Consider the following 24,236-nt stretch of genomic DNA (forward strand, 5'->3'; position numbering starts at 1 on the left):
GGCTCCATAGACTTCAACGAGGATTCCCGACTTCTTTTGAACCCTATGCAGCCGCGGCCCCTGGGCTAGGTAACCTGAGCATTTCGGTGCTCCAACGTAGGTTCACTATCTAAGTGTCCAGATCCTTTTTCGTTTTCAGTCTATCTAGTCGGATTCGTCTGATAACACTAACTTTACGAATACTGGTATCCATAGACTTTGTCGCGCATCCCGCGCGAGAGTGCACACTCTGCACCCGATCTCCCTAGGCCTCCTGCTCCTAACCTGAAGGTTCAGTAGTGTAGTCCTAGCGATCCTGAAGCCTCTGGATCTTGTTACTTACCTGCTAGGATTTCGCATTCCACTTTTAGAGTATATGGTTTTTCGTGCCCCTCGGGCATTTGTGTAAATTGTGCAACTTAAAGTATTTTCTTAAGAGTTTTGTTGCGTGCTTAGCTCCCTGACTCATAAAGAGATCAGGGTAGACTTGTTATAAATAAATATCCTTTTATTTTCATAACAACTTGTGTGGTGTCCTTTCACTTGGTGTTCAAGGGGTATATGTGATGGTATAACAGCTGGCTTAACACGCCCTCTAGAGTGTAGCCTAAAGACTGCTCTTGTCCATGCTACTAGGATAGCTGGTCTAAAAGGTTGACTTACAACCAATCATCAATAAGGGTCGTTTGGTATGATACACAGTGATCACCAGAATAGTGATCACTATGTATCAGGCCAACTTCTCACAACCTCTTCCACAGCCTCGGATTCTCGTTGAACTACGCAAAGTCTCATCTCCAACCCGCTCACGTACAGCAGTACCTAGAAGCGACGATAGACACTCTGGTAGCAAAGGCACAGCCAAACTCTGCAAAAATCAACAGCATTCAGTTACTGATTCAGAAATTCAGACCCCAACGCTCGCTCCCAGAACAGGTGTTTATGCAGTTGATAGGCATGATGGCCTCCTGCATCTTCATAGTTCCTCACGCGAGACTACACATGCGTCCGCTTCAGGAGTGCTTAGCACGGCAGTGGAACCAGGCTCAAGGACATTTGAAAGACCTACTGTTGGTGACCGGTCGAGCATACCACTCTCTGCATTGGTAGAACCCACAAAACCTTTGCAGGGGACGACCATTCCAAGAGCCTGTACCACAAATAGTGTTAACAACGGACGTATCTCTCCTGGTCTGGGGAGCGCATGTCCTCCATTACACGGTTCAGGGACTATGGACGACACAGCAAAAGAAGATGCATATCAACCTATTGGAACTGATGGCAATCTTCATGGCAATGAAGGCGTTCAAGGTACATTTGTGCAACAAAGTAGTGTTGATCCGGACGGACAACATGACTGCCATGCACTACATACAGAAGCAGGGAGGGACGCACTCTCCACAGTTGTCACATCTAGCGCAAAGCATGTGGAAGTAAGCCATCCAGAGGAACATGTTCCTCATGGCGGAACACCTCCCAGGCAGGGACAACCAGATGGTGGATCTGCTTAGCAGACAGACACCAGATGCACGAGTGGGAGATACATCCCTCGTGCTACAACCGTACTTCCAGCAGTGGAGTCACCCAGAGATAGACCTGTTCGCCACAGAGGAAAACGCCAAATGCCAAAGCTTCGCCGCCAGGTTTCCACATCCGCAGTCTCAGGGCAATGCGATATGGATGAACTGGTCAGGCAGGTTTGCGTACGCTTTTCCCCCAGCCCCGCTCATACCACTAGTGGCACGCAAACTCTGTCAACACTCCATGACACTCATCCTAGTTGTTCCAACGTGGGCGAGGCAACCATGGTACACCACGTTCCTAGAACTTTCTGTGGTGCCTCATCAAAGGCTGCGCTTAACGCCCAGTCTTTTAACGCAGAGCCATGGCGACATTCAGCACCCAGATCCGCAACAGTTGAACCTTGCGATCTGGCTCCTGAGGTCATAGTTTGGTTACCTGAACTTGCCTCCTGACTGTATGATTTATCAAGGAGGCAAGAAGACCTACAACCAGAGCATGCTATGCGGCGAAGTGGAAACGTTTTGTCATCTATTGTACCAATAATGACATAAATCCCCTAGATGCATCCACTCAGAACATCATAGGTTACCTGTTACATTTACATAGATGCAATCTAGCCTACAGTTTCATTCGTATACATTTGGCTGCAGTAGCAGCTTATCTTCAGAACAGGCAACACCTTTCACTCTTCAGAGTACCTGCTGTTAAAGCTTTTATGGAGGGACTCAAACGAGTGATTCCTCCAAGACACCCACCTTCACCTTTATGGAACCTCAACGTGGTTCTAACCAGACTAATGGGCCCACCTTTTGAACCTCTACACTCATGTAAGATTCAATTCCTGACGTGGAAAGTGGCTTTCTTAGTGGCAATTACATCACTTAGTTAGTGAGCTACAAGCCCTAACTATTCAGGAGCCATTCATACAAATTCATGCAAATAGGGTAGTGCTACGTACCAACCCTAAATTTATGTCAAAGGTGGTATCTCAGTTTCACATCAATCAGACTATCGAACTGCCAGTGATCTTCCCAAATCCAGATTCAGTGGCAGAAAGAGCTCTACATACCCTGGATGTTAAAAGAGCTCTCTTGTACTATATAGACGGAACAAAACCTTTCAGGAAAACTAAGCTGTTTGTTTCTTTTTCACCACAGCACAAGGGCAACCCCATTTCAAAATCGGGTATAGCCAGATGGATTGTTAAGTGCATACAAATTTGTTATCAGAAAGCTAAACGCACATTAACAGTTCCCCCAAGGGCGCATTCCACACGCAAGTTAGGGGCATCCATGGCTTTCCTGGGAAACATTCCTCTAGAAGACACGTGTAGAGCAGCCACATGGACTACCATACATACATTTACTAAACACTACTGCGTAGATGTACACTCCAAACAGCAGGCAGCTGTAGGACAGGCTGTACTCAAGACTCTTTTTCAGGCTGCTGCAGCTGGCACGGGCAACCACCGCTAAGAGGGAGACTGCTATACATTCTATGCACAGATGAATTCAGCAGCCCACATGCCTCAAACGGAATATGCTACTTCTGTAGTAGGGGATCTCTGTGTATAGTCATAATCTAGTGAATAGTCCCGCCCATGTGCGTGGAGCCCGGCAATCAAAAATAATCTCTTAAATTGTCAAATCATGCAGAACTGCAAAGACACTTAAGAGAGAATTTAAAGACCAATAATGCAGCCTTTATCCACAGGCTACACTGTCCAGTACTTAAACTAGAAATTCCACCAAACAAAACCACACACAACACAGCCTGCCCAGTTTCTTCCATAGAAAATCTTGCCTCTACCAGTAAAAGACTCTGGAATGATAGAGAGGAAGGCATGGACAGACAAGCCCCATAGGCTGCCATTATGTGGCTTAAATAGGATACTGTGCCTTAAAGAGAACTTTCCAGAACTTCTCCCAGTATCCCAGAAGGCACAGCAGGTCCCTTTTACTTTCAGTTCTATTTTCGGGCTCCTGCTAACAGGACCCTGGCATTGAGCTCTCACTTTTTTCTAGGGTTTATTGGATTTTTGTTCACTTTTTTGAGAAGTGTTTGCAGTTCATATTTCTTGGTGTTTCCCTTCACTCCTGTGTGTTTGTTCAGGCTTTTTAGGGCTCTAAAATGCCTGCTCTTTTCGACAAATGCCCAGCATGTGGAAGGAAGAAGTCCAAGACTGATCCACACGACGGCTGCATTATCTGTCTCCCTGAAGCACATGTTCCTGAAGAATGTGACATCTGCCAGCACCTTTCAGCAACTACCCTGAGGGAAAGGCTGAAGATTAGGCTTCAAGGCCTGGAGGAGAGACGACTGCAGGCTGCAGGTGGGTCTGGGCAGGCTGGGAAGGTTCCCTCTGCTGAGGCCTCTGGGGGGCTCCCCAGAGGCAGGAAGACAAGCAAACGGTCCCGGTCTCCGTCGGCGTCGATTGCATCGACGACGTCGAGAGGGATGACAACGGTGTGGTCGCCATCTCCGGGGGCTCTGGGTCGAGGCGGCGTGAAGATTCGACGTCGAAGGGCCTGGGTAGGCCGCCGTCGAGACCGTCGACTTAGACGTCAGCGTCGAGCTGTCGAGGGAGGAGCGACAGGCGTTGGCGCTTGCCGTCGAGGCGACAGTCAGTCGCCGTCGAGGACGGTCGGCGTCGAGGGGATCCTTGACGTCGAGGACTTCGAGAAAGCGGTCGGCGTCAAGGAGTCGACGACGGTCGACGTCGCGGAGGCGGTGTTCGGCGTCTAGGAAGAAGAGACCGTCGCGGAGGCGGCGTTCGACGCCGGAGTTGTGGAGGAGACATGCGACGCCGGGAAAGCGATGCTCAGCGTCGAGAAAGAAGAGATCGGCGTCTCTGAGTTGTTCCAACTCTCCTAAGCGGCGCAGAAAGAGTTCTGGCGCCAGAAGTCACGCTGGGTCTGGTGGAGGGCGCCGGAGACGGCGATCACCTACTGGAGGGGCTGGTTCACAGTCCGCACCACCGAAAAAATCACCGGGCTCGGAGTACTGGGAGGTATATGCACCACCTTGGCCGAAGGATCCCCCTCCCCCTGTACCTAAGGAGGATCCTCCCGTCAACCCTCCGCTTCCACCACTTCCTCCCTCAGGACAACCACCGCTTCCGCCGCATGGGCCCGCCCTTCGGTCGGAGATACCTCCTGTTCCTCCGACAAGGTCGGCGTCATTGCCTCCTCTTCCTACACCGCCTAAGGGGACGCTTAGACCAAAACCCCAGGATAGGCCACGGAAGACGCCTCCACGGAAACCTGCGGAGCGCCCACGAACTGGGAGGTCGCGCTCTCGTTCCAGGAGGAGGGAACGATTGTGCAGCAGGTCATCCACTCGGTCGAGACGCCGCCACAGGAGGCACAGGTCTCGCTCCCATACGAGGTCCTCGGGGACCAGGGACTACTCTCCGACTTTGTCGGGGTCACCGGAGACAAGGGTGTCGCCGGTTGATGATCTGGTGGCGTTTCACGATGTCCTGTTACGAGGTGCAGCAAAATTGGGTATCTCGTTGACGGTGCCCACGCCCAAGACATCGGTAATTTTCGAGACGCTGCACCAGAAACATTTGTCTCGTCCATTATTGCCACTGGTGCCGGGCCTGGAGGAACCGGCCATGGACCTTTTGCTCACCCCGGTGGTGACTAAGGCGGCCCCCTCGAGACTACAGAAAAAATACCGGGCTCCCAATTCTGATCCTGCTTTTCGAAGAGTGGAACCTCCTCCAGATTCTGCGATAGTGACGGCGGCTTGCAAACAGCATGCTACCACCCCGTCATCCACAGTCCCCCCCAGATAAAGAGTCTAGATGGATGGATTCGCCTGGGAGGAAGGTGTGTGGAACGTCGGCGACCTCCATGAAGGCTGCGAGTGCCACAGCCTTGTTGGGACACTATGACTGTGCCCTCTGGGACTCCCTCCAGCAGTTTGTGGAACACCTGCCTCGAGACAAGAGGGAAGATTTCCAGGAGGTGTTAAATGAGGGGATGCTGGTGGCGAATCAGATCATCAGCGCTGCAGCCGATTCGTCCCTCTTGGCGGCGCAGGGCTTCTGCCATGGGAATAACCAGCGACGACACGCCTGGCTCCGCCTTACGTTCCCTTCCTCAAGGACATTCCCACGCAGACTGTCGTGACGGATGCTTCTCTCCACGGTTGGGGGGCGCACTCCGGAGACTTAAAGATTCAAGGAACGTGGTCCCCGGTGGAGGCCACGTATCACATCAATTTCCTGGAACTCAGAGCTGTTCACTTGGCACTGAAGGCCTTTCTTCCGTCCTTTCAGACCAACTCTCTGCTTGTACAGACGGACAATACAACCACGATGTATTACCTCAAGCAGGGGGGCTTGAGATCGCGCACTCTGTCTCGGGAGGCGCAGACTATCTGGCACTGGCTTCTGGCCAGAGGACTGACGATAACGGCTACCCATCTACCAGGTGTGCAGAATGTTCAGGCAGACGCACTGAGCAGACTGATTCAGGAAAACCACGAATGGGTCATAAACGACGAAGTACTAGGAGAAGTCTTCGAAAGGTGGGGGACTCCAGACGTAGATCTGTTCGCCTCCGCCGAAAACAGCAAATGCCGAGACTTCTCCTCCAGGTACTACCAGCGAGGGACGCTGGGGAATGCGCTATGGATCAACTGGTCGAACAGCTTTCTGTACGCTTTTCCACCCATTCCCCTGATTCCAGCGGTGCTCATCAAGCTGTCCCAGTCCAGGGCATGGATGATCCTGATTGCCCCGGAATGGCCCAGGCAGTGGTGGTTCACAGACCTGCTTCACCGGTCTCTCCTTCCGCACATACGGCTGCCGTGCAGGCCGGACCTTCTCTCAAAGTTCGGGGGGCAGATGTTGCACCCCAACCTCTCATCTTTGAGATTGGCGGCATGGCTCCTGAGAGAGTGCAATATGGCCACTTGAATCTGCCCGAAGATTGCATGGACATACTGAAGGAATCTAAGCGACCTTCCACTCGGACTTCCTATGCTTACAAGTGGAAGAGGTTTTGTATCTGGTGTGAGTCCAAGAACTATGACCCGACGACGTGCAAGGAAGATGTCATCCTTCCTTTGGCGCTGTCTGGCCTTAATGTTCATTCCATTAAGGTTCATCTCGCTGCATTGACTGCCTACAGGAAAAGCCCTTCACAGACTTCCTTCTTCCAGATCCCTGTGATCAAAGACTTTTTGGAAGGCTTAAAGAAAGTGTTCCCTCCTGTCAGGCTTCCTTCGCCTTCATGGGAATTAAATGTGGTGCTGTCCATATTGATGAAGGAGCCTTTTGAACCTATACATAAGGCTTCGTTGCAGCACCTGTCCTGGAAGGCGGCGTTCCTCGTGGCTATTACATCGGCCCGTAGGGTGAGTGAAATTCAGGCGTTGTGTTGCCAAGAACCTTATACTGTATTTCATGCTGCTAAGGTTGTTATGCGTACTCACCCTAAATTTCTTCCCAAGGTTATTTCTTATTTTCATGTCAAACAGACTATAACTTTGCCTATGTTTTTTCAGAATCCTTCCTCTCCAGCGGAAAAGTCCTTACATTCCCTGGATGTTAGGAGGGTGTTGAAATTTTATCTGGATAAGACCAAAGATATTCGTATGTCAGACCAATTGTTCATCAATTATGGATCAGTCAGGACGGGTCTTGCGACCTCTAAGCAGTCCATCTCTAGGTGGATTGTGTCCTGCATACAACTGTGTTACCAGAAAGCTAATGAGACCTTAGGAGGTAAACCTAAGGCTCATTCCACCAGGCTCCGTAATGTTCCTATTGCAGAAATATGCAAGGCCGCCACTTGGAAGTCGGTTCATACCTTTGCTAAGCATTACTGTCTGGACACGGATGCCAGGGCAGATGCTCAGATTGGACCGGCTTTGCTGCGGAATTTGTTCGCACAATAGTGGTGTTACTTTATTTTCTCCACCGCCGCTTTGGTGTGGGGATGGGCTTGCCATTCTATTCACTAGATTGACTATACACAGAGATCCCCTACTACAGAAGGAGTAGTTTCTGTCCTGTAAATCCAGTTCTGTAGTAGGGGTGTCTCTGTTATAGTCATAAGCGCCCTCCCTCCTCCCCGGTGGAGAGATATTCATGTAAGGAATGCTACAGGTCTGGTGTGTTACGCCTTCAAAAAACTGAAAGTAAAAGGGACCTGCAGTGCATTCTGGGATACTGTGAAGTTCTGGAAATTTCTCTTAAAGGCACAGTATCCTGTTTTGAGCCACATAATGGTAGCCTATGGGGCTTGTCTGTCCATGTCTTCCTCTCTATCATTCCAGAGGGTTTTTGCTGCTGAGGCAAGGGAAATCTGGACAGGCTTTGCTGTTTGTGGATTTTTGGTGGAATTTCTAGTTGAAGTACTGGACAGTGTAGCCTGGTTATAGGCTGCATTATCTGTCTTTAAATTCTCTCTTGTGTCTGTGCAGTTATGCATTTTTTTCAACACTTTAAGAGATTATTTTTGATTGCTCCGGGGTCCACGCACATGGGCGGGACTATTTACTAGATTATGACTATAACAGAGATACCCCTACTACAGAACTGGAGTTACAGGACAAACTACTCCTTCCATGTGCTTTAGTGGGGAATCCATGGCAATTTTAATAATTTGGCTAATACCACTAAAATTACTTTTTCCTTGTTTAATTTGTCGAATCGTTGGGGCAATTTGTACATGGTGCACTCTTACAGTTTATGTACTATGATCTCATCGCTTTCAGTTTCTTACATCAGACTGCTCAAACGAGCATTTAACTACAACAAAATAAGTCTGCATACGTAGTATTGTAACTTTGTCAAAAAAATGTATGTTCATCATATATCCTCTAGCAACAGAAGACCAGCATGGAATATGTTCCTAAGTGAACTAAATAGTCTGCCACACTCTGCTCTTAGACAAAGGTGGTAGTCACAGACTCCAAAATGTAATAATTTGGGAATCACCCACCTCTCCTGGCCACACACAATTTACCCCCAGTTTCTTGGATCCAAGTGTTACCTAAAGTCCGAAATACAACCTGTCACATGGCAAGAGGCCATGGCAAGAGGTCAAGTGTACACCCTGTGTCATGCCCCGGGGTCCTAGCGACCTGCACATCACACACTTTTATCAGATATTAACTGTTAAGAAACCCATTCATCTCTCCGAAACCCTTGAGCTAAAAAACTGAGGTGACCACTCTGCCCAATCACAATAGCTATATCTCAAAAATAGTGTTCTGGGAGCTGTAAAGGGCTATACACAGTATTCCACTATATTTACCTTAACTAGTGGTCCGCTATCGAACAAAGGTTACTTCTGCAGGAACGCCCCAGAGGCCTCCTTACAATTGATACAGTTGGGACATATAAAATAGGTAATATGTAATATGCAATATGCCAGACCCTGTCAGTGGCAGGGTGCTCAGATTGTCTTTTCGTGCTTCTCTCTGTTTCGCCATACGCCAAATGCTTTAGAAGAAATGTTTCAGGTTCGGATGTAGTCTCTTACCCTCTGTGATGTCTGCTTCAGGATGGACCTCCGCCCCTTGGATTTAGCAGAACTTCCAGTAAATTGTGTTTTCGGTCCACCTTTGTCGTTGCACAACATGAATCCGTCTGGGCGGAGGTTACCTTCCTTCGGCTGCAGTCTGGTTCGAGGTCCTAATACCTCCTGGCTGGTGCTATAAATGTTGCTCCTGTTCAACTTCCTTAGTAAAAACTCACGACCAGGCATTTGGCAAAACAGGAACAGTATGTTTAATTAAACCGTTCAGCCAGGAGAACAGTTAAATGTATGAGGACTGCCTCAATTTACATTGGCTTTGCGTTCATCTTGTATACAAAATTACAGCATGCACTAGAATTCTCTGGCATACCATATTTGGTGAGAAATGTTGGTTTCTACTTTAGTGTCATAAATTAATGGTCAAATGGTTACTATAGGTAGGTCTCTACCTTGCCTGGACACAGTGTGGCCAGTGGTGAATGTGAAAAAAACAAAAACACAACGATCAGGTAGGGACCCTAGGGAATATTTAGAGACCAAGCTTTGGGACATTCCCTCACAATACTTAACACAAGAGCACCAAAGTGTCTAAATATATAAAAATATACATTGGTGGTGCAAACCGACACTTGACACAACACCCCTGAATGTCTACAGAACAATAATGATCCAAAAAAACCTCAAAAGATGGTCCAGGATACCCATCAGTCACCACTCTGAACCGCCCTTCATCATTTGGGGTTGCTTTGAAGACCATACATAATGAACCCTAAGACTGAGGAAGGAAGGCCAAGATGGTAAATGGTCCCTCGCACTGAGAAAGGAAACAGTGTGGTCTTGACCCTCTATTACAAGGGTAAGTTGTAGATCTGGGGTGACCAAAAGTGCAGTGCAACAAAGAAAAAAATAATTAGAAATGAAAATAGGAAAATGTCTTTTAAAATTGGATAAGGGAGTACTGAACAACTTTATTCTGGTGTTACTCGCTTTACCAAGGTTAAAATAGTTAGGACAGCTTAACACAACTGTCTAGATGTGGTACAAGGTCGACATGTTTCAGCAAATAGGGACGTGTTTGTCCTGGCTTTCTTCAGGACCCAAAACAACTATAGCTACTGCAGAAAAAAAGTGAGGTATATATACAGTGAAATAAAGAAGATATCAAGACAAACACAGAGATCACCTGAATATTCTAGGTGCTACGATTTGTCTTTTCTTGCAAGTCATGCCTTTCACTGGAAATATGAGAAAAAAGAGTAAAGTGTCAGTGTCTGCAAGTCGCGCACAAATGTACATACAACACTAGGTTGTTGCTCATGAACCTTAGTGTAGCCTAATCATGAGGATGACATTCCCACTCATTAAAGTAGTTAGCTATTACCACCCTCCTTGGTATACAATTATACTCCACATGAAGGAAAAAATCTTTTCTTACCAAACTTGTAAGAAGTGAGGACCTCACCCCACCTGGCAGTGGCTCAGGGTTAGAGTGAAGCACCGCTCTGTATTGAGGCAAGTAAACATAACATGAAAACACACCAATTATTGTCAGACCCACATTCACACCGTGCTGGTCTCCTAGCTGACAATTCAGTGGTGAATGTGTCCAGATGTCAGTCATGGGGAGCGCGTGATCACCACATGTGCTACGTTCTAATTGGCTTTGTGTTATAACTCATGTGGCATCTGACTTTGACTTTGTGGTGTTTTCAGAAGCGTGTGTACTCACTCAGGCCATGTGTGCTTTATTGGAGGCAATCTCCCCTGACCATTGTAATGGCACTGTGCCTATCCATGGGCTTCATCAAGAGTTTTCAGCTTGTTTGCCTGCCAGCTATGCACCCTCTCACCTGTGCACCCCTACCTCTCCTGTGACCAGTCAATCAGAAATCCCCGGCCTAGGTCGCAGGGCCTGCCTTACTACTTACTTGCATTTCAATATTTATGTGGAGTTCAAAACGGGTGATCTTATTAAGTACGATAGTTCATTTTTATCAACAAACTCATCAATATCCATATTACCAAAGGCTTTGCGTTCCTTAGATGTAATACATGTACTAAAGTTTTACTTAGATAAAACAAAAGATTTTGGATCTTCTGACCATCTTTGTCAACTATGGTCCAATGAGAACAGGCATAGCTTCCTCCAAGCAGACCAACTCTAGGTAGGTTGTCATATGTATGGTGTATTCCTACCAGCTAGCCAACAAACACTTACTTGCCAGACCTAAGGCCCATTGTACTAGGGGTAAGGCAGCCACTGCTGCTCTACTAAGAAATGTACTCATTTCAGTCATCTGTTAAAGCTGCAACGTGGCGATCGGTACATACTTATACCAGGCATTACTGTCCAGGCTCAGACGGATACTCAAGCAAGGCAGGCCTCTTTAAGAATCTTTTTGGATAATTATTACAGCTGCTGTTGAATGTTTGTGTTTGTCCGCAGGTGTGTGAAATGGGGTAGCTATTCTATTCAATGCTTATGACTATTGATGAGGATCCCCTGGAAGAGAAGGATAAATTGCTTACCTGTATTCTTAGTTCTCCTCCAGGGAAATCCTCATCAAAATGATGAGCAGCTCCCCTTCCTCCCCGTACTAATCATGAACGCAGTTCCTCGTATATACTTTGTGCTCTGTTTTTCATGTCACTGCCCGTCCTGGTTCCAAATAGACCAGTAAATCCTTCTTGTGATGTTACAACCAGCTGACGGTCGCTCTCATTGGAAATTGACTTGTAATGAACTAGGACATACCAGAGCTGCCAAACTCTGATGTTGGAGTACCGGGTTCGCGTCTCGGCTTCGACCCAAAATCCTATGATTCTGGGGAAAAACACTTAATCTCCCTGTGCCCAGACAGCGCCTTGAAACCCTAATGTGGTGATAAGCCGCACTATATACATCTTCAAATTAATTTAAAAAAATCAGTGAAACTTTTTTGACACAAACTGGAGCAGCAGTGTGGGCAACTGTACAAGCTTCCGTGACTCACCTGACACCTGAAACAGGTAGCAAGCAGCACATACATGACACGCACGCAATTTCCAACCTTAAAGATCAAGCAGAGAAACAAGCGAAAGGAGGAGCGCGAGCCATCTCCTGTCCTGAAACGCCAAAAGAAGAGACGCCATGCCCGTGAAAGTGAAAGCGCCATGCACGTGTTGAAGGCACGCCATGAGCGTGCACATCGGCGTGGTCTGCGGCTCACGCCCAGTGGTGGCGCCTGCGGACTTCGCAGTACCTGAATAAGTGCTGCACGGCTCGTGCAAACCAGGGAGGGGGCAGCCAAAGCTCCCAAAGCAAAAAAAAAAAAACAGCCCACCCGCCTTAGTGAATGCCGCATGGTGCGGCCAAAGCAGGATTTCAGGCGGGGCTCCTTTGAGCAAGACGGAGCCCCGTGTGTTGCTGCAGTGACCGGCTGAAGACTGAGACCAGCCGAAGAGCAGCGCAGAATCCCCCCCCCCCCCCCCCCCCCCCCCCCCCCCCCCCCCCCGAGCCGGTAAGTGGGGTGTGGGGCAGCATGCACATGTAAACCGTGCTGCGCTTGGAGCTCGCGTGCGCATAAAAAAATATATATATTGCATATGGCTTGCGAGGACGGAAGGGGGACAGGAGATGTGCACACTGCGTATCTGTACGTGCGTGTTCATGAGCTCCATTCGCCCCTACGCGTGCCCATCTCCTGTCTCTCTTCCGAGGCAAGTCAGCAACAATAGATCTCGCTGGCGACAGCGCTTCGCGCTGCGTCGCCAGGTGGGAGACCTAAAAATGGACATTTCCCTACAGTCCTCACGTGTAATACAATTCACTCTGGCTTAGGACTTTAAGTCCTGCTGTTAGGGTGGCTTACATATATTGCATGCATTGTCTCTGGGCAAGGCACTTGGGGTGTGTGCCATGTGGTGTTTTCACATTTGGTTGCGCAATTATTCACAGCCTGCAGTGGCAGTCTGTTTGTGTTTAGTGATGGGTTCCTCAAGGTGGCACAATACATGCTGCAGCCTTTATGGACTCTTCAGTACCCATGCCCTAGATACCTGGTGTACCATTTACTAGGGACTTGCAGAGGTGAATATGGTCTTGCCAGTTGGGGAACAATTGAACAGTTTTCTTGTTTTAAAGAAAGACCCCTTAACTGGGGACCTGGTTAGCAGGAACCCAGTGCACTTCAGTCAAATTTGCATCAAATACCAGGCAAAAAGTGTAGGTAGCCATGTCTTAAAGGGGCACTTTCCTACAGCGATCAGACTAAAGATGAGGTAGAGATCACAGCGCGATAGTCAAACTACTTTAAAAACCAGCCACAGTTTTCATTGGCTGCTGTTTAAAACTTCAAGTGTGCCAAAGATTAAATGAAAAAGTAACTTTTTCTTATAAAACTTGTGGCGAAGTATGCTGCTCCAGATTGTTGCTTCACATGAACCTGAAGAAGAAAAAAAACACTAATGGTCCGTACTCTGCTTTGTGGGACAACTGTAGCTTAAATGTGCTTTCATTCTCAATATAACTTTTGTGAACATGCTATTTTGTCAAGTCAACATATTTTTATTTGTAATGGGTTTTGTTCAGTTAACACCTTCATAAAAGTTAACTTTTGAATGTTTCCCACCATTTCTTTTGATATACACTTCTTTAGAAAGAATACTAGTGTGGACATTCCGTCGGAAGCAGCTATGCGCTCTATAACACAAAATAAAAATATAGCCTTTTGCTATGCACATTTAAAATTGAAAAATGTATATTTTCTGGAAGTTTTTTTAACTCAAGTGATCATGGGTGGTGCAATTCAATGTTTACTTATCTATGTGGCTGGTACTTGCCAAGTGCAGGCTGCCATTTTCACTTAATCTCCTTTTAAGCCTCGATGTGGATAAAAAAACAGTACTTTTCTAACTTGTTGACCATTATTTTCCTTTCACAGAGGAATTCTCGTTATGATGGACAAATTGCAGTTTTTGGATCAGACATACAGGAGAAACTAGGGAAGCAGAAATATTTTCTTGTAAGTTGGTGAATTTGAATTACTGGGACTAACGGTACCTGCTGTTTGTCACTGTGCACCATACTCTTTCATTGAATGTCTGTTAATAGAACTTGATTCCACATGCAGTAATATAGGTTCTCCATAACGTGCTCCACGTCTGTCCTGTTGGACGCTCCGTTATTTGTTTTTTGTAGACTTTCACATTCTTCTCGTATTTCTTCTTTGACTGATACATATAATTATGCTTTTATTTTGAATTTCATATTGTCGTTTTGCACTTTTAATGGTGCACTTACGGTTTATTATTCATGTGACTACATTAGTGGCTAAAACAATGTTGGCTCTGAGGAGCTGTGGAGATAGCCCGGTTCTCTTACCCATCTGTACATGATTGTTTAATGAACTTATGTACCCTGGTGGTATACAGAACATCCATGTGTGTTAATAAAGCGCTCCCAGTCATCTCTTTAATTGATCCTGACAATTTCCTCCTCCACAGGTTGGGGCTGGTGCCATTGGTTGCGAGCTTCTGAAGAACTTTGCCATGATTGGTCTAGCTGCTGCTGGGGGTGAGATTACAGTAACTGACATGGACACCATTGAGAAGTCCAACCTCAACCGACAGTTCCTATTCAGGCCTTGGGATGTCACGGTTAGCTCAACTGCATGATTTAGTCTGACTTCATCTGGTCACTAGAACGCGGAGTTGTAGTTTGTTTTGCCAGCATCTAATGCTAGATCTTTCCATATCTTATAAACAGAAAATGAAGTCTGAGACGGCAGCAGCAGCTGTAAAGCAGATGAATCCTTCCATTCATATCACAGGCCATCAGAACCGCGTTGGACCGGAGACTGAGAAAGTCTATGATGATGATTTCTTCGAGTCTCTTGATGGGGTCACTAATGCGCTTGACAACGTTGATGCCAGTATGTATACTCTTCTGTAGTCTCTTCCAAGCGCCAACATATCACAGTAGCGGTATAGGTGGATTGTTGTGGAGCAGGCCCCTAGCAGAGGATTTCATATATCCAGATACAATATATTCTGACTCCGATCAGTAAGAGCTTTTGCCCTTTTCCTTTGCATGAATGTGACTTCAGTAGCCTTATAGTTGAATGTCCAGACCTTTCTCATGATGGGAGAACGTTGTATCAAGTGTAGTGTAGAAAGAAGATAAAAGTATGTCATTGTGTGGAGGCATGAAGGACTGGCCCATTGAGATCTGAGTGCAATGTGTTTATGGGATAGATTCATGGGGTTACCTGTAAATTGGGAGAGAGTAACTTGTCCGCGACTATGAATGTGGCGATTTAGTTTACCCCAGTATTGGAACTTTCATAGATTCCCATGCTTTGTATCATTCCCCGTCGTCGGAATGGAAGCCTCGGTAAATAAAAAAAATCATAACCTTGGGTACAAAAGAGAAAACCAGGCCTAGGCCTCATCTCATTTTGTAGCAAATTACTTCAATATTATAATGTCGGACAAGGAGAAAAGGGCTTTGTTCAGGGCCTGTGCTACCTGTGCTAAAAAGAGGCTTTATGTGGAGGACAAGCATGATGACTGTATCTATTGCCTGTATCCAGACCCCAAGGCCACAGATTGCAAGATCTGTAGAACTTTTTCTACAAAAACATTGAGAGACACGGAGGACCGTTTATTGACTTGGCTGCAGAAAATGAAGTCACGGAAGGAGGTGCTGTCGTCGGATGAGGAGGACTCTTCATCTGCTACATCCTCCAGAAGGTCCAGAAAGAGGGGTAGCTCACCTCCCTCTACTTCTTCTGAGGCCCCTGTCAAAGCCCAACAAAAGATCTCTGCTAGGTCCGAGAGGGCTAGCCCCATTAAATCTCCTTACCGAGGTGAAAAGGAGAGACTGGGACAGGCTGCTGAGGCAGACACAGCCAAGAAGGTGAAAAAGGATGTTTCTTTTCCTTCACAACCATCTCAAAAGGTGATGGAGAGCAAGAAACTGGCCGCTGTCTCAGGATGGAAAGCCTGACAAGAAAAAGCGTCCGTCGACGACGAAATCAGCAGGTACATCGACTACTTCTTCTCAGAAGGACCTGAATTCTAATGTAGCTCCGTTGACTGGACCTTCGATGGTGGCTGCGTCGACGACACCATTGATAACTTTGTCGACGTTTAAGGTGCCTTCCTGTTCGTCGACGATGGCTGTATTCTCGAAGTCGACGAGGGTTGTGTCGATGGCTGCATAGAAGACTACGACGACAGCGGCTGTAATGTTGATGACGACGAGTTTGTTGACGATGCCGTCGACCATCAATCCACCGTCGACGACGAAAGCTCCGTCGCCGAAAACCAATTCTCTGTCAACGGTTCTGTCGGCGATTCCTTAGACGACGACTCGGTGGACGAGGTTGTCGACGATTCAAAAAATCCACATTTCCATGCGAAAGCAGAATATAACTCCAGAGATGACTTCTCCTAGACGAGTAACACCTTTGCTTCCTACTATGCTGTTTGATGAGGAGTCTGATGACGAGGAGGATGATAATCCTTATGGGGATGCCTACAGTCCCTCTGACTTAAATGTGAAGTGTCAGGATACGGACACTGAGTAATATTACGAACGCCAATATTATCAGCAAAACACACCTCCTCAAACCTTAGGACAGGACATGATGGCCATGCCATCCTTTCTAGTATCGGATTTGATTATGATTATAGAAAAAGGTTTCCAACTCGACCTATAACACAACAGGAGCGCCCTCCTTCACCTGGTAGACCTCCTACTCCTGCAATCATTATGACTACGGTAGTCCCACGGGGTGTGCAACCGGAACCCAGAGAGGAAACCCAGGAGGTGGGGATGATGTTTCTTCTGATGACAATGTTCAGGAAGATCCTACGCATGATCCAAATCTGGATTATGATGTTAGTGGCCTTCAAGATCCGGAGGTGACATGGCAGAATACTGCTACCTCTCCGCCAGCTGACATTGGGGGATTCCATAACCTCATGGAGAGGGCATCTACAAGATTTGGTCTGCCGATCACGACTGTGCAGTCAGTCTGCTTCCTCTATGACTTTAAGGAACCATACAAGAGGTCGGTCCGATCTATACCTATAATTGAACATGTTTGGTCAGAGAGGGTTAAAGTTATACAAAATTCGGCGACAGTCAGTCCTGTTCTTCCCTGGCTAGACAAGAAATATAAGGCGCCGGAAGGCAGTCCAGCATGTCTACTGGGACAACCTAAGCCGGACTCTGTCATTTCCCAAGCGGCACAAAGCAAATTGAAAATTCCTTCAATGCCCCTTACTACACCTCCGGACAAGGAAGGGAGGCGCTTGGACTATGTAGGCAAAAGATTCTCCTCTATGGCCAGCCTCCTTGTCCATGCTGCCAATGCTCTTGCCATCCTGGGCAGGTATGATCTCCAGATGTGGTGCGACCTATCCCAGTTAGTGAAACAGCTTCCCGAATCAACAAGGGATGAGGCCAGGAAGGTGTTGATGGAAGGAGAGAGACATTTGTCAGAGGAAATAGATTGTGCTATGGACATAGCGTCTACTCCTTTTCGAGCTCTGGCTAGATCAGTTGTGCTACGACGTCGGGGCTGGTTGCGGGCGACCTCGTTTCGCCAGGAGGTCCAGAACAAGATCTTGGACTTACCATTCGATGGAGAAATGCTTTTCGGAAAGCATGTGGATGAGGCCCTTCAAAGCAATAAAAAGGATACGGACACAGCAGAGTCCTTGGATTCTTTGAACTACCGTAAGGTTCCGTTTAGAGGTGCGAGAGGAAGAGGTTTCTCCTCTTATAGGAGTGGCAACCAACAAAGATATTCATCACAGTCCTCCAAATCGTACAAACCTCAGTATTCCAATCGACGTCGGGGCCAGTCGACCTCTTTCTCTCGTCAACCGCAGAGAGGGTGCCAAAATCGTCGAGGACTTGACCACTCCAAGAGGCAATAGCGGCCTCGCGGCTCTTTCTACTGTTCCTACCCCTCCGATGATATCAGTGGGGGGCGGGATATCTCATTGTCTAGACCAGGGGTCCCCAAACCGGTCCTGGAGGGCCGGATCCATGCCAGATTTTTAAAATAACTAAATGTATCTCAATGGGGATATCCGAAAAATCTGGCATGGATCCGGCCCTCCAGGACCGGTTTGGAGACCCCTGGTCTAGACAGCTGGAGAATTATTACATCAGACCAGTGGGTCCTGAATATCGTCAAGTGGCCATACGTTGGAGTTTCAACATCTACCTCCAACCAGAGCTCCAGGCGCCAGTCAGAAACATCTGGGACTGCTATGTCTCGAAGCCCACCAGTTTTTCATCAAGGGGGCAATAGAACCTGTACCTCTCTTGCAGAGAGGAAAAGGGTTTTATTCCAGGTTCTTCCTGGTTCGCAAAACAATGGAAACTTGGCGCCCCTTATTAGATCTACGGGAGCTCCACACCTATCTCATCAAACTGTCCATCAGGATGGTCACTCTCAAGGATATTCTTCGTCTTTTAAATCCAGGGGACTACATGGCGACTCTGGATTTGGAGGATGCTTATTTCCATGTGCCGATACACCCAGCTCACAGGAAATACTTGCGCTTCACAGTAGGCAAGAGCCATTTCCAATTCAAGGTACTTCCTTTTGGTCTACGGTCTGCCCCAAGGATATTTACGAAAGTATTGGCCCCAGTGGCTGCTTTCCTCAGGAAACAATCTCTGGAAGTTTTTCCCTACCTGGACGACTGGCTAGTCAAAGCTCCATCTTTCCAAGAAACTTCCAAGGCCATTACGACCTGCATTCAATTGTTCAATCTCCTTGGCCTTCAGCTCAACAAGAACAAGTCAGTTCTTCAACCGTCCAGGTCAGCAAAGTTTCTAGGGGCCATTCTGGACACGAAACGCTGCAACGCATACCCAACAGACGATCGTCAAAACAAATTGATGCTCTCGGCTCCATAATTACTCAAAAAGAAATCTGTCAGTACGGCTCTACAAGTCCCTGCTCGGATTGATCTCATCCTGCATACCATTAATTCCGCTTTGCAGGCTGCGAATGCGTCCTCTGCAAGAGCAGCTCGACAAACAATGGTACCAAGCAGAAGGCTCTTTCGACGACAAGATTTCAGTAACACCAGAGATGAGAAAGGCATGCGACTGGTGGTTAGTGAGGAACATCGCCAAGGGCTTGACTTTCATGCTTCCTCCATCTCCCATGCTTCTCACCATGGACGCCTCTTTAGAAGGCTGGGGAGCGCTCCTCCAGGAACTACAAGTCCGTGGACACTGGGATCCAGGTCAACGCCAGTGCCACATCAACCTGTTAGAGCTCAAGGCCATCCGATTAGCTTTACAGGCTTTTCTGCCACGAATTCTGAATCATTCAGTGCTGGTCCGGGCGGACAACATGACGGCCATGCACTATATCATCAAGCAGGGGGGAACAAGATCTCAAACTCTGTCCAAGGAAGCTCAACTGATTTGGGATTGGGCGATCCTTCACAAGATTGCTCTAACAGCAGAACACCTTGCAGGTTCGCTCAATATAACAGCGGATGCACTAAGTCATCAGAAATCGACCAATCACGAATGGGTGTTAGACCAGACCATTCTGGAAGAGGTGTTTTCGGTCTGGGGGACCCAGACCATAGACCTTTTATGCGACTCCGGAGAACACCAAATGCTGGTTCTATGCAAGCAGGGATCACCATCCGGGATCCTTGGGGAACGCACTTTCGATTGTGTGGTACGGCGCATTCTTGTACGCTTTTCCACTGATACCCCTAATTCCGCCGTTAATCAGGAAAATCAAGGCGGAACCGTGCAAAGTGATCTTGCTTGCACCGGCGTGGCCCCTGCAGTTCTGGTACACGGAGCTCCTATTGCTCTCTCAGGATCATCCAATTCGCCGGCAACTGGTTCCTTCCCTGTTGTCGAGGTCTCAGGGTCAAGTGCTCCATCCGGATACGAGCTCGCTTCACTTAACAGCGTGGCTCCTGAATACAGGGAGTTCCGACATCTGAACCTCCCCAAGGAGTGTATGGACGTGTTGTCTCAGGCTCGAGCTCCAAGCACTAACCAGACTTATAAGGCAAAATGGAAGAGATTCTGCTTATGGTGTCAGAAGCAACATCTCCATCCTTGCACTTCAGCTCCACATCAGATTTTACCGTAGATCCTGTTACTGGCAAAATCTGGGTTGGCTCATTCTTCTGTGAAAGTTCATCTGGCAGCCATCAAGATTAAGACGGACATCTTCAGGTCCTTCTCTTTGGTCCGCTAGGATTGTCAAGCAGTTTTTAAAAGGCCTGTTTCGGATGTATCCCCCAGTCCGTCCTCTGCCTCCAATTTGGCAGTTTAATTTGATGTTAGCTCAGCTAATGAAAGCTCCGTTTTAACCCATCCACAAGGCGGACCTTAAATACCTATCATGGAAGCTAGATCTTCTGTTGGCTCTGACAACTGCCAGGAGAGTTAGTGAGCTTCAGGCGCTGTCAATAGTGGAACCTTTCCTTCAGTTCAGGCGGGATGTCCTAATCCTTCGGACGAATCCAAAGTTCATCCCAAAGGTTCCATCTGAATGAACCCTTGATTTTGAAGTCATTCTTTCCACGACCTACTACTCCAGCAGAAAGAACCTTGCATTCTCTGGACGTTCAAAGGTGTTTAAATTTCTATTTAGAGCGCACAAAATCTTTTAGGAAATCATCACAACTGTTCGTGTCTTACAGTGCTCCGCGGAAGGGATTTCCGCTAACCAAGAGCCGCATTTCCCGATGGATCTCCAGTGCTATTCAGTTCTGCCACCAAGGAGCGGGAAAACACCTGCAACAAAAGTCTGTGCACATTCCGCAAGATCAGTGGCATCTTCGGTGGCTCTGTTTTCTGGAGTCCCTATCAAAGACATCTGCAGGGCAGCGACGTGGAGCAGTACACATACCTTCACGAAGCACTACTGCTTAGAGTCTACAGTGAAGGATGACGCTGCTGTTGGACAAGCAGTCCTCAGGAATCTTTTTCAATGAGGTGAGCTTTCCCTACAATCCCTCCTTCCTGTATGGCACATTTTGTATCAATGTTCGTGTTCTTTCTATGATAACATTTTATTTATTTAGGATAACTATGTTGTCATGTCATAAGATTCATGTAACAAAATATGCTTTTATGGTTTACTGCTAGCTACTCTGATACAAAGCATGGGAATCTATGAAAGTTCCAATACTGGGGTAAGAAAACAAGTTACTTACCTGTAACTTTGGTTCCCCAGTATTGGTAACTTTCAAAGATTCCCATGCGCCCACCCTCCTCCCCTGGGAAAGCTTGGCCTTTTTACTGAGATAGTGGCGGTTTGCACAACGGCTACGAAAATCTGAGGCTCTCTCAGGAAGATTATATGGGGTGAGGCTATTCTGATTGGTTTTTGCGGAAAGTTTGGGCTCTTTTACACAAAGAGGGTGATATGCTACGAAATGAGATGAGGCCTAGACCTGCTTTTCTCTTTTGTACCTATGGTTATGATATTTTTTATTTACCGAGGCTCCCATTCCGATGACGGGGAATGATACAAAGCATGGGAATCTATGAAAGTTACCAATACTGGGGAACCAAAGTTACAGGTAAGTAACTAGTTTTCTTTTCCCAAATAAGTGCCCTTGTTTGGTTCTTTTTTTTAACTGCGATATCAAGAGCCATTATAAAGGAAATTGATCTCGACTTCTCTTTGTGTTGCACAGGGATGTACATGGACAGACGGTGTGTGTATTACCGGAAACCACTCCTGGAGTCTGGCACACTGGGAACTAAGGGCAATGTACAGGTAGTGATCCCCTTTTTGACAGAATCATACAGCTCCAGCCAGGACCCTCCAGAGAAATCTATCCCTATCTGCACCCTGAAGAACTTCCCCAATGCCATTGAGCACACGCTACAGGTGAGCTGCATTCCCATATTTTGATTGAGGTAGTCTCTCTGCTGTGGCTGTATCTATGCAGTTAATTGCCACTCTCAGTACATTTCACATCATGAGGTTTGTTTCTGTGATTATTCTGCCACAGCCTGAAGATATTGCTTAATAATGTGGGTACAGTGTGTTAGAGGTATGGTCTGAGCTTGTAGTGCAGTGAGATAAAAAGATGCATGGTTCCAGTTGTACTCAAATTGAGCATATGTGCACTGCTGACCAATGGGACCTTGCAGTAATCCCTCTGCGGTTGTGGGTTCTGTAGATTTGAGCTATTGATGCTTGCTTTCCAGCTACCTGCAGACTGACTGTGTGAATGAATAGCAGACGCAAGAGAATTACTCTTTTTCACCGTAACTGTTTTGGCAGACTTGCATGTTTTGTTTTCTGTTGCCAACACCACAAGTCACCTTACTAGCCCTCTATGTGATTGTGGGATGTTTGCTCACTGGTTAAGTGCTCTGTTGGTTTTTATGAGAGACCCTAAGTGATACTCATTTCAGCCTGGGCAATTACCGTTTTCACGTCCAGGCTTTCACACAAACTGTAGGTGACCGCTTTGTAAGATGGATCTTTACCTGCATGTCGCTGCAGCTCTGGTTTTTAAACCAGTGTAGCGATTCATAGCTGGACTCTGATTCCCCTTTGAATATGCTGCTGCTGTGAACTCTTCCAAAAGCTTAAGAAAACATTCACAACAGTGCTGCATTAGAGCAGGGAGATTAAGAAATCCTAGGTTAAATATCATTTTAGCAGTGATTTAATGCAAACTTGACATCAGGTACCTCTTTTTGTTTTTGGTGGTAGGACTGAATTACTGTGAATCCCTCATACACCATATTTGCGTGCTTTCTTAAAATAATAAATCTTATACCATTTTTACAAAAACTGCTGAGTAATGTGTGTTTACTGAAACTTGGTTCTCTCAGTGAGGTTGCAGTAGTATGTGTTCTGATAGTTACTTCTTACTGTGGATTCTTTACCTTCACTGTCCTGGGCTTTACTGATATCCATAAACACATTGAACATCGCTGCGCATGGGTGGGATCCCTAGCACACCATTGAAGAAACTATTTTAATTACAAAAACATGCCTATAAGGCATTATTTTGTTATCGGTTTTAGTTTGAAAAGTAGTCCTGATAAGTCGAAATTCTGCAGATTCACATGCTTGAGTAATTTCCAGTCTTTGGGCTAGTAATCTCCCGTAGCACAAGTTACTTACTTGTGTAACGATATATTTGTAAGAGACATTAGTTAGTGATAGATTCCTTACCTTAGACCACAGCCCGAACCACCCACAACCCCACATACACAACCCCACACACCCACAACCCCACACACGCGCAACCCCACACACGCGCAACCCCACACACGCGCAACCCCACACACGCGCAACCCCGCACACGTGCAACCCCGCACACGCGCAACCCCGCACACGCGCAACCCCGCACACGCGCAACCCCGCACACGCGCAACCCCGCACACGCGCAACCCCACACCAGAGCTGGAATTAAAACCAAAAGTTCCAGGTCACCAGTAGTTTCGCAACTAGACTAAATGTCTGTGGTCTAGAATCCCAGAATGTTGCATGTTCTTGGAGGAATTCTGTCTCGTAAAACTCTGCTCATCATGGCCACACTTTTGATCTAGTATCCTGGGTTTGCTTTTCCATACAACACTCAAGCCTATTCTTGCCACCGAGTGGCCTAATGAGCTGTTGCATCTCGTCTTTCTGTACTTTGCCAAAAGTGGACACCTTCAGTTTTGCAACAGTTAATTTATAAGTGCTAGTGGACGGGTACTAAATTTGTTGTGCCCCCTGAAGGTCGTTTGGTGGCTGCATTAGTTTCTGAATGACCTCGCACTGGGCACTGCCCTCACTGCAGTGAGAGCCACCACTTCTCCCCATTCTTATGCTTTCTCTCGTGGTTTTCTCTCACTTTAATCACCCGGCTCTCTTCCTCTTGTTGTATTTCTCCTCCTGTCTTTCACCCCCTCCCCTCTCCTATTACACCTCTGCCCCCAGAGCTCACCCTTCAGTGCAGGGCCTCTTCCCGGAAGCTGCTCTTAGAATGTGTGCCTTTCCATTCCTGGTGCACTACAGCTCTTACTCAGGCGGACCTCTCTCCAGGGCCACCTTCTGTCTCTGCCGAAGAATAGAGGGCACATGCCCTGCACCCCCTCCTTTCCCCCATGTTATGTTATGTTATTAAGGTATTTGTTAAGCGCACTATCACCGATTGGTTTCTTGGCGCTGAGGTCAACAGTAACATAAATGAGGATGAGGGGTGGAGAATTATTGAAGT

The 24,236-nt window shown here is 47.1% G+C and overlaps 1 protein-coding gene across 3 annotated transcripts in view; it reads left to right on the plus strand.

Moving 5' to 3' along the window:
• UBA1 (ubiquitin like modifier activating enzyme 1) overlaps positions 1-24,236 on the plus strand; it is a 284,616-nt gene that overhangs the window by 148,777 nt on the left and 111,603 nt on the right. For all 3 annotated transcript variants that reach the window (XM_086940309.1, XM_086940308.1, XM_086940310.1), the window contains exons 13-16: positions 13,928-14,008; positions 14,490-14,642; positions 14,752-14,917; positions 21,702-21,898. In XM_086940309.1, coding sequence (XP_086796435.1) covers positions 13,928-14,008; positions 14,490-14,642; positions 14,752-14,917; positions 21,702-21,898 — 597 coding nt within the window. The remainder of the gene's footprint in view (positions 1-13,927; positions 14,009-14,489; positions 14,643-14,751; positions 14,918-21,701; positions 21,899-24,236) is intronic.

Source organism: Lissotriton vulgaris, chromosome 10 (assembly GCF_964263255.1).
Source record: "Lissotriton vulgaris chromosome 10, aLisVul1.2, whole genome shotgun sequence".
Lineage (NCBI taxonomy): Eukaryota > Metazoa > Chordata > Amphibia > Caudata > Salamandridae > Lissotriton > Lissotriton vulgaris.